The sequence below is a fragment of the Sinocyclocheilus anshuiensis genome, unplaced genomic scaffold (genome assembly GCF_001515605.1).
Source record: "Sinocyclocheilus anshuiensis isolate Anshui unplaced genomic scaffold, SAMN03320099.WGS_v1.1 scaffold332, whole genome shotgun sequence".
NCBI classification, from domain to species: Eukaryota; Metazoa; Chordata; class Actinopteri; order Cypriniformes; family Cyprinidae; genus Sinocyclocheilus; species Sinocyclocheilus anshuiensis.
In genome coordinates this window covers 78789-90237 of record NW_015554181.1, presented here as the reverse complement: position 1 = coordinate 90237, position 11449 = coordinate 78789, and the positions used below count along the sequence as shown (strand labels likewise).

At 31.9% G+C, this 11449-nt stretch overlaps 1 protein-coding gene across 1 annotated transcript in view; it reads left to right on the top strand.

Moving 5' to 3' along the window:
* The window catches only part of LOC107670969 (protein DGCR6-like), a 16532-nt gene extending 5506 nt beyond the window's left edge, over positions 1-11026 (top strand). Inside the window, exons 2-7 of the mRNA XM_016463784.1 lie at positions 3846-4087; positions 5731-5843; positions 8196-8365; positions 8498-8600; positions 10331-10471; positions 10554-11026. Coding sequence (XP_016319270.1) covers positions 3846-4087; positions 5731-5843; positions 8196-8365; positions 8498-8600; positions 10331-10471; positions 10554-10634 — 850 coding nt within the window. The 3' untranslated portion in view covers positions 10635-11026. The remainder of the gene's footprint in view (positions 1-3845; positions 4088-5730; positions 5844-8195; positions 8366-8497; positions 8601-10330; positions 10472-10553) is intronic.
* Positions 11027-11449: the final 423 nt, after the last annotated feature.

The following is an 11449-nucleotide window of genomic DNA, read 5'->3' as shown; positions in this document are numbered from 1 at the left end:
CAGTAATGATGCTGAAAATACAGCTTTGATCACAGGAATAAATTACAGTTTAACATATATTCACATAGAAAACACTTATTTGAAATTGTAATAATATTTCACAATATTACTGTTTTTACTGCATTTTTAATCAAATAAACAACTAAGTAATTTTTTTTAAAATCTTACTGACCCCTAACTTTTGAATGGTAGTGTATATAAAAACCAGAAATATATGTGAAACAGTGAACAATCATGCAAGAATGTAGTCACAAACCCAAACTTTTCAAAAACATAAATAATAATAATAATAATAGTAATAATAATAAATGGATAAAATCCTATACCGCCCCCATACTTTCTAAATGTTAATTACATTACACAGGTTTCCCACAGTTAGTAAAGAACCTGGAAATATTGTGGAATTTTAAATCTCATAAATTTATAAATGTTGATGAGATACACTGGTGGCCAAATTTATTAGAACACTAGTATTTTCAGCAGCTAAAAAAGTCAGTTTTAAGTCAGTTATTTCTATCTTTTGAGAAACAGAACAAACTGAGACAGACTCAGTCCAGAAGAACTGTGTCTCCGAGATGCTTCAAGAAAGCTTCCAGCAAAGCTACAGTACTATAAAAAGTTTTAGGCACTTGTGTAAAAATGCTGTATAATGAGGATGCTGTCAAAAATAATGTCATAAATAGATTTTCTTTATCAGTTAACTTTTATTAACTAAATCAAATCAACATTTGGTGTGAGCATCCTTTGTGTTTAAAGCAGCTTGAAGCAAGAGTTTCTCAGGAGGTTTCTTGAAGCGTCTCGGAGACACAGTTCTTCTGGATTGAGTCTGTCTCAGTTTGTTCTGTTTCTGCATGTAATCTCAGACAGACTGATGATGATCAGATCAGATCTCTGTGTGGAGCACAAACTAATCTCACTGCATTATTACAATTAATGGCAAAATGAGTGTTTGGAAATATAAACTGATATTTCCTATCGACACACTACAGCAAAAGATAAAAATAACTGACTTAAAACTGACTTTTTTAGCTGCTGAAAATACTAGTGTTCTAATAATTTTGGCCATCAGTGTATGCACATTTTCAAGTTATTTTCTTCCCTAAAACATTTCCTAGTCCTAATTTAGCTTTTCTATAGAGTAAAAACTGCTCACATGCTGCAGTGATGTCTGATTTGACTGAATCATGGTTCTGAATCATGAATCATGGTCAAATCAGCTCCCAAATTATCCTGAAAGATTACTTTGAGAACCAGTCTGATTTTAACAACCATCCAGTAATTATACATGTAAACGAGTCTCAGAAAAAAAAAAACAATTATATAATGTAAATAAAATGTAAAAATGTGGTTAAAAATAAGTTACATTTGTTACAATATTTATTCATTTTTTGTTGACTGTTCATTGTTAGGTCATGTTATCTCAGGTCCATTCAAAATATTAACACATACAAATTAACATGAACTAAGATCAAGAATTGCTTTAGAAGTATTTTCATTTTTAAATAGTGTAGTTAACTAATGGAACCTTATTGTAAAATGTCACCAGGTCTATACTATAAAATCTGAAGTGTCAAATATTTATTCACAAATATGTGTATATTCAGGTTGGTTGGTTCCATCAGTTGTTTGTTTTGATTTATGGTCACTCACAGGTTAATATCGCAGCTGTGTATTCCACATGAAATCTGCTCTGATTGTTTGTGATTGTGTCATGCAGCATTTTCACTCACGTGGACAAATACTTGTCGCTGGAAGCGTGTGTCGTTGCTGGTTATGATTCCTTTCGTTTTTCATTCTCACTCCCAGCGGCACAATATTAGCAGGTAATAATAATATTTCCTGTCAAATCAAAATTGATTTTGTCATCCCGCTCTGGAGAAATTGAATGAACAGCACAGAGCTCGTGCAAACGTTGCACGCCAGCTTTATGCAATCATAAATGTAATGCAGTATGAATTATTTGAGGTCAGACTGGATTGAGAGAAAGAAACACAGAGTTTGCTGCAGTTTGGTGTAAATGTGTTTAATAGTCAACAGGCACAGCAGATGCTCTCCGTCCAAATAAAATGAGCGTTAAACCAACAAAAGCGAATTTCTGCACAAGAAAGCAAATGTTTCAAATACATATTTGGCCAAAAACAAAACAAGTCAACTCTATTCAGCTGTTTTCCAGCACGCACATGCTCACACGACCCAAAAAACACTGTTTGGCACAATGCAAAGCTTTATGTGTTTACAATCCTTATGTGAATAAGTTATGGGAATCATTTGTGTGCAAATATAAAAAATATTACAATTACTATATTAATCAAATACATTTGGCCAAGACCTAGTTCACCTGCATGAAAGCAAATTGCACAAAATAGATTCGCTGTTTTTATAATGTGTGTCAGTGTTGTTTGAGCGTGATTGGGATACTATTATATATATATATATTTTTTTTTTTGTATTTTGCACATTCATATTAATAGTTTGTTATTATGTTGTGTGTTTCTGTCATTTTTGTTATTATTATTATTTAAAATATGTTTATACACTGGAGGCCACAAGTTTGGAATAATTAAGTTTTTTAAATGTTTTTGAAAGAAGTCTTTTCTGCTCACCAAGGCTGCATTTATTTGATCAAAAATACGGTAAAAATAGAGAAATATTATTTCTATTCAAAATAGCTATTTTTAAGTGAATATCTGTTAAACTGTAATTTATTCCTGTGATCAAATCTGAATTTTCAGCATCATTACTCCAGTCTTCAGTGTCACATGATCTTCAGAAATCATTCTAATATGCTGATTTGCTGCTCAAGAAACATTTCTGATTATTATCAATGTTGAAAACAGTTGTGCTGCACAATATTTTTGTGGAAACCGTGATACATTTTATTTTTCAGGACAAGAACAGCATTTAAAATTTTTAAAATCTTTTGTAACATTATAAATGCCTTTACTGGCACTTTTGATCAATTTAATGCATCCTTGATGAATAAAAGTTTTAATTTCTTATTTTTTTTTAGTTGTACTGACCCCAAATTTTGCATGATAGTGTATCCACAAAAATATGAACTATTTTCAACATTGATAATGATCAGAAATGTTTCTTGAGCAAAATGAATCTTTGCATCACATAAATAAATTACATTTTCAAATATATCACAATAGAAAGCAGTTATTTCACAATATTTTTTATAATATTTTGTAAAACAAAAACAAAAAATGTTGTAAAACAATGTAATATTTTACAAACTAAATGAAAATGAGAAAATTTGCTTTGGCAACTAGCTGAAATAAAATATGTTTTTTTTCTATTTTATTTACGTTAATGTTTATTTTACTTCAAGTAATAATGTGTTTTATGGATTTAACTGTAGTTAAGTGTAATTACCCTGCTGTGTGAATGTGTTGATGCTGTTTAGTGTACAGTAATGCCATGCAGACTACAGTCAGCCGTCTGTGATCAAATCTATGGAGGGCCAAATTACTCAAAATTAATCATGAAATAAATGTTGAGTGAATAAATCGTTAAATACACAATTAAATACATAAATAAATGCAGGGTTATGGTTGTCGGCACGTCCCGAAACCCTGAAAATTAAATGTATAAATACATAAATAAATGAATGAATGAATAAATATTTATTTAATTATGTATTTAACGATTTATTTATATATTTCAACATTTAGTTAATTATTTAATTTTGAGTAATTTGGCCCTCCATAAAAATCACCCCAGAGCATCAAGATAATAAAAACACTTCAAAGTACAAATACGTAAAAATGTTTCCACGGACGTTCATCAATAACTGGAGTTTGATTGGAAAACATTGCATAATCGGAGTTCTTGTTCCTGAGCGCTGAAGCTGAAGCTGGTCGTCTCTATGAGCTCAGGCTCTCGTCTGGATCTCGGCTCTGGCACGAGCGTGCTCAGATCAGCCCTGCGCAGACACTGACACACACACCGAGAGAGAGGAGACGCTTCAACACGTGTTCTGTGCTGGCTACAGATCAACTCAAGTGTGTTTCTGACCTGATGACAGCTGACTGGCCTTCAGCGGCTCTTCCTGTTCCACTGCCTCCACTTCCTGTGTCTCCAGGTACTGCTTCCTGTGTCCCAAACATCAGCAGAGTCAGAAATGGAGCACAGTGAGGATTTCTTCCCTATAGACGTTTACCATGGTAACTATGGAGTACCAGAGTTACTGTAGTTACTGTTCATACTGTAAACTCTTAATTCATATGGGATTGTTTGATTATGGTGGTGGTTCATTCATATTAATCACTGTAGCAACATGGTGAATGTCATGATGATTGATCCAAAACATGGGTGATAAATAAAGAAATAAATATTTTGCACATAGAAAATAATACTAATAAGGTTATTATCATTAACTAAAACTAAAACCATGAAAAATAATTGTATGTATACTTGTTAACTGAAATAGAATACTATTTTAATCGTATTTTATTTTAACTAGTTGCCAAGGCAAAAATTCTCATTTACATTTAATTTAGTACTAAAATAACGATAATGGAAATAAAAATTAATAAAAACTATACAGACATCTTTAAAAATAAAAATAAAATAAAATAAATAAAAAAAATGACAAAATTACTAAAACGTTAAATAAAAATAAAATTAAAATGGAAATGAACATATAAAAATACAAAACTAATTTAAAATATTTTTAAAAATACTATAACATTATATTAATTATATTAAAATAACACTGATTTTGATAACAATTAGTATTGCATTGCATTTGCTTTGTAACAAATAATAATAATATTAATTAATATTAATTAACAAAACTATTTAATCCACAAATTCTCATGCCTTTAACGTGAAATAAATATGACAGACATTTCTTTATTGACATTCACCCAGCATATAAAAGAGAAATTATACTAAAACACATTTACATTTATGCATTTGGCAGACGCTTTTATCCAAAGTGATTTATATTGCATTCAAGGTACATTAATAATAATAATAATAATAATAATAATAAATAAATAAAGAGTAAATAGAATTAAAAATAAATAATAAAATTAATGAAATAAATATAAAAAATAAATACAATTATATTTGGCACAAAGAAAATGAAACCTGATTTTAGAAAAAGTTAGCATTGCATTTACATTGTGGCAATTAGAATATTAAATTATTTTAATGTGAAATAAATATGAAACAAACAGTTCTTCATGACATTCACCCTGACAATCATATATAAATGCATAATATAATACATTTACATATATGCATTTGGGAGATGTTTTTATCCAAAGTCACCTAGACTGCATTGAATGTATAATGATAATAATAATAGTGTTTTAATAATGACAGTACTCCTTGATTTCTGTCATACAGCAGCGCCACCTGCTGGGCGTTTTCACACACACACACACACACACACACACACACACACACAGAGACGACCGTGAGTAACATATTCTCCACTCTCTCTCCCCATCACATCTAATATTATTGATCTCGAATGTGCAATGACAAAATACATGCAGCATTATTTTAATGTGTTCGATGAGAAATAATGAAGCATTGCAACTGAAAGCATCCATGAACACCTAACAGTCCACTGTGATCTAATCAGTCTGAGGTCACTGTTAAGTACCGTATCTCACAGACACACACACACATCTCTCTCTCTCTCACACACACACACACGCGCGCGTCAGTGAAAATTCAGAAATAACGTTCTTAGAACATATTTTGTGTTAGCTGGGAACATAATGAACAGCATAACAGAAAGTCATCTCTGTCTCTGTGATGATGATGATGATGAGGCTTCTTGTGATGCTGATGAGAAACTGTGTGAACAGCGACATCTGCTGGTGAGCGACGCGCAGTGCAGCGTAACCACAGAGACGTTTCTTCAAATGCATATCTGTGCTAAAAACAGGGAATTAATCGGTACTATTAAATGGATTTAAAAGTGATTTAAGACAACATTAAGAGAAAAATTTGTTTTTGAACTTGTGTTTAAATTGTTTTGTGAACGACAAAGAAAAGGAGTCATGCAATAAAACATAAAGATTAAAATAAAATAAAGATGATTTTAAACCATAGACATAATAACTGAATGTATTATGTCTATAAATTAAACCAGTGGTCAACGTCAACGTCACCACAGAAAATAAATAAACAAATAAATAAATAAAATGTATATATTAAGTGTTCAGATGCAAAAGCCTCTCAATGTTGTTTGACATTTTATTCTAAAATGAGCATTTTTATCAGGCTCCTATGTGTATGTTCAGTAATGTAACGTTAATAGCAACGAATAGGTTCTTTTCGTTGCCATTTAAATGAAATAACCGAACAAACATAGGAGCCTGATTAAAAAAAATGCTCATGTTAGAATAAACATTCAAACGGAACTAAGAGGCTTTTGCATCTGAACACTTCATACACACACACACACACACACACACGTGATGTATATGTACATGGCAATATATATATATATATATATATATATATTAGTACTGTCAAACAATTAATCACGATTAATCGCATCCAAAATAAACGTTTTTTTTTTACATAATTTATGTGTTTGTACTGTGTATATTTTTGTATATATAAATACACATACATGCATATATAGAAAAATATGTTCTGTTTATATATTAAATATATTTATATATGATATAATTTATATGAATATAAATATAAATATATAAATGTAAGAAATATTTTCTAAATATATGCTGTATGTGTGTGTCTTTAAATATACATAATAAATATAAACAGTACACACACATATATTATGTAAACAGAAACTTTTGACTATAACTTAGTGATGGGCCACAAGACATCCAGTCTTCAGAAGTTAGTTTAGATCATTTTAGAGCCACTTCTTTAGTTAACATTAGGGATGCACCGATACTGCGCTCCTGTACTCGTACTCGTAAAAATGCCCCGATACCAAAAGCCGATACCAAACAGCGTGTGAATAGAGCTGTGTCCAGAAAAAGAAACACTGAAAACAGAACAACAGAGAGCAGAATGGCGTTAATTGGAGATTAAGGATGTCTATGAAGTAGTGCTGGGCGGTATACCGGTTCATAACGAATACCATATATTGCAGTATTTCCTCTCAATCAGTAGAAAATATGGTTAACACCTGGTCATGCATGGAAAAAAAATACCGTCATGTACCGTGAAACCGGTATAATTTTGGAAGATACCGTGATATAAATTTTTGGTCATACCGCCCAGCACTACTATGAAGTACATGTAAGTAATTAATATAATGTTAAACATTCAATATTCACGCCTGTATAGCGGATGTGCCCGAGCTGATAACCAGAGCGCGCTGAGTGGATTGAGCGCGCGGCGGCACAGATGCGCGAGCTTGTTGAGTGAATATCTCAGACATCACTGGAAAGTCTGAAGTTCGGTCGGATATGTCAAAAGCAAGTAAGTAAAACAATGCACAAGTTACTAAAGTTATTTGACGGTAAGGAGAGAGAGAGAGAGTCCGAGAGCGCGCACTTCTGTTGCATTATCTTGATTGATGTTGGCTCTATTAGCGCATGCATTTGGATTAAAACTAAATCGTAAATATTAGGGATGCACCGATACCACTTTTTTCAGAATGAGTCCGATACTGATATTTTCGTTTTTGGTACTCACGATACCTGTAATTTCACAGCATTTGTAATTTTTTTCAAATATTGGGTACAGAAACAAAATAATAATATTAATATTAATCATGCTATTTGGCTTCATTTAGCAAACAGATATTACCTTCAGTTATTTCCACACTTAATTATACCTGTTAAAATGTATTGTATAAGCTTTTGTTACTTTCACTGTTCATTTTAATGACGCATACTTTTTAACTTTTTATTCATCAAAGAATCCTGAAAAAATATCGCAGTTTCCAAAAAAATATTTGGCAGCACAACTGTTGAGAACTCTAATAATAAATCAGCATATTAGAATGATTTCTGAAGATCATGTGATATATATATATATATATATATATATAAAAAGATAATAAAAACCCTGCAACGTGTACTGTGTTAGGCTAACTGAGACTTGTCACAGCACTTGCATACAGTATTATTGCTCTTTTGTGGGTTTTGATTGCTTCTGTTGTCCTCATTTGGATAGAAGCGTCTGCTAAATGACTAAATGGGAATGTAAATGTAATTGGATGGGTTTTATGAGTGATAAAGGTTTATTTCAGCTCGTTTCAGCAGCGTCTGTCTTACACCACGCTCAGTGATCTGGCTCAAGCGCTCATCGACGGGACGGTGTATGAAATAGTTCAAGGGCTGCTGGACATTCAACACCTGACGGAGAAAAACCTCTACAACCAGAGACAGAAACTACACGGCGAGCACATGTGTGTGTGAGGGTTTCAGACCATGCTGAACACTGTAAGATGATGTGTGTGTGTGTGTGTGTGTGTAAGGGTTTCAGACCTCGCTGAACACTGTAAGATGTTGACTGTGTGTGATCTGTCTGTGTGTGTTTCAGCTCTCAAGCAGGATTTGGTTCGGAAACACAAACAGGCTCTGCAGACGTGCAAGTCTCACAATCTGGCCGTCCTGAAAAGCAACCAGAGAGCAGAAGCTGAGGTACGATGAGACACTCTGTGTTTCTCCAGACATGTCTGTGTTTGGCCTTTGTTTTCATATTGTTTTCATATTTGTTGAAGGTGATGACTAAAAAGTAGTTTGACCAATAGAGTGCAGACTGGGCCTAAAATGAACACTCACCAAGTGAAAATCAGCATTGGCGAGTGTGTGAAAGAGTCTGGTATTTTTATTTATTATTAATTTTGACAATGCCTGATAACACAATAAGGTGCACAGTGATTATCAAATCTGCAAATGCTGTGAGTTTGAGTCACTTACTGTATAGCATGCATCTGAAAATGCTACATGAGCCAGACACCTTCTCAAGTTTGTAATGAGAATGGTTTATAAAGAGAAGTCTCCCTGCGGTTTTCCACCAAAATAAAAGCTCTGTTGTTTACTTTTTTAAAATAAAGAAAAAACAACAAAAATATTAGTATTGTAATTTTACAACGATTATTACCACTACTACTACTACTACTACTAATAATAATAATAAATACAACATTATTATTATATAAATTAAAATTATTATTATTAAATATTTGAAATAATTATGAAATAATATTATAGTGATATTTCTTTATTGATTTGTTTATTTTAGTACATGTTGGTACTATATTTATTTAATTTGTTCATCTTTCTTGTCTTTATAAAGTCTACATTACACAGTCATCTTTAATAATCATATAAATTATTTTTGACTAATACTAATTTGACATATTAATTATTTTTGACTAATACTAATTTGACATATTATTTATTTTTGATTAATATTTTGACTTATACCACAATCATAATAATTAATAAGTAACATTGTTTATTCTACTAAGTGTCTAGTGTTTACAGTTGCTGGGCACATTAATGCATAATTTAGGTGGTACTAGTGATAATTGTTATTTTGGTGGTATTTATACACTGTTATTATAGTATTGATTAATATTTTGAATTAGGTTTTTTATATTTTCGTATTTGTTATGTCATATTAATATTGTTATTTTTTAATTTTTTAAAATCTTTTTTTTATTTTATAAACTTTAATTTGTATTTATTTCAGTTTTAGTAATTTTTGTAAGTTTCAGTTACTCAGTGCCAAGGCATCATATCCATCTAAAATGCAGTGAAATGTTCAGAAATGTACACAATCTGCCAAAATCATGGCATGTCAGAAGGTGGGATCTACAGAGAACGGTCAAAGCAATGCAAATACACACATAATGCAATAGGAAAAAAAAATAAAAATTGAGATTTGCTGAATAAATAAGCTTTCCATTGGTGTATGGTTTGTTAGGATCGGACAATATTTGGCTGAGATACAACTATTTGAAAATCTGGAATCTGAGGGTGCAAAAAAATCAAAATATTGAGAAAATCATCTTTAAAGTTGTTCAAATGAAGTTCTTAGCAATGCATATTACTAATCAAAAATTAAGTTTGGATATATTTACGGTAGGAAATTTACAAAATATCTTCATGGAACATGATCTTTACTTAATATCCTAATGATTTTTGGCATAAAAGAGAAATGGGTCATTTTGACCCATACAATGTATTGTTGGCTATTGCTACAAATATAGCAGTGCTACTTATGACTGCTTTTGTGCTCCAGGGTCACATTTTTAGGAAATGTCTGGGGGAAAAAAGGACATATGGCCACCCAAGTGTGTGTTTTGTGTTTTTTTTTCTGGAGTCCCTCAGCAAACCCTGTCTCTCCTCCGTCACTGTTTCAGGCTCTCGATCAGCGGGTGAAAGAAGAGCAGAGGATGATGGACGAGAAGGTCGTGGCTGAGATGGATCAGAAGGTTCTGGATCAGCAGAACACGCTGGAGAAAGCAGGCGTGCCGGGTTTCTACATCACCACCAACCCACAGGTCAGTCTCACTCTCACTCTTTCTCCCTCTCAGCGTCGTCTGCGTTCGTTCTTTGAAACGCTGTTCGCTCTGTCCGTCACAGGAGGTGATGATGCAGATGAATTTGCTGGAACTGGTCCTGAAGCTGCAGCAGAAAGAGACGGTGTCTGGATCTCTGCCCTGAAAGAACCGGACACGAGTCGAGCTTCTCAGTTTCAACATGAACTAAGTGTGGATGACCTGTTTAGAAGTATTTATAAGAGTCTCTTTTAGTTGATGATGATGGGCTGGAAATGTCTATATTATAACATAACAATGGACGACACTGCCCACCGCTTTTCTTTTGACATTAAATATTGTTTTGTAAATATGTGTAAAATTTGCAAATGAGCACACATTCATGCGCTGTTATGATTTGTGACATGTGAAGGAACCATATTTGTTTATTCTTGAATAATTACTAAAAATGACAGTCTGCATTTATTGACTCGTTCATTTCTCTGAACATGAGTTGCATCATTAAGACACAAAAACTGACTGTCTGTGTGTCAGGTTTGCTTCGTTGAATGTTCACGGAGCGTGTAAATATTTTGGGAACTTTTTAACACCATTGAGTTAGTAAAATGAATATAGAATAATAGCTTTTGCTATAAAGATATGGTGTGTGTGTGTATATATATATCTATATATATATATATATAGTCTTTAGCAATGTTTTCAAAATTTAATTTACATTGTTGTACTATGTGTGTGTGTGCGTGCAATTTAATGTAAATTCAACACTAGTTTACATTAGTATTTTTAATATTTATATACAAATTAAATACTGTATATATAGTATTTAATTTGTGTACACGTTTTAAAAGTATGAATTTGTATATACAGTATTTAAAATATTTATTGAATAAGATTTTCTTATATCATCATGTGGTTAGTAAAATAACATCAGTTTTAAATATTTATATAATTAAAAAAAAAAAAAAAAACTATAAAACATTT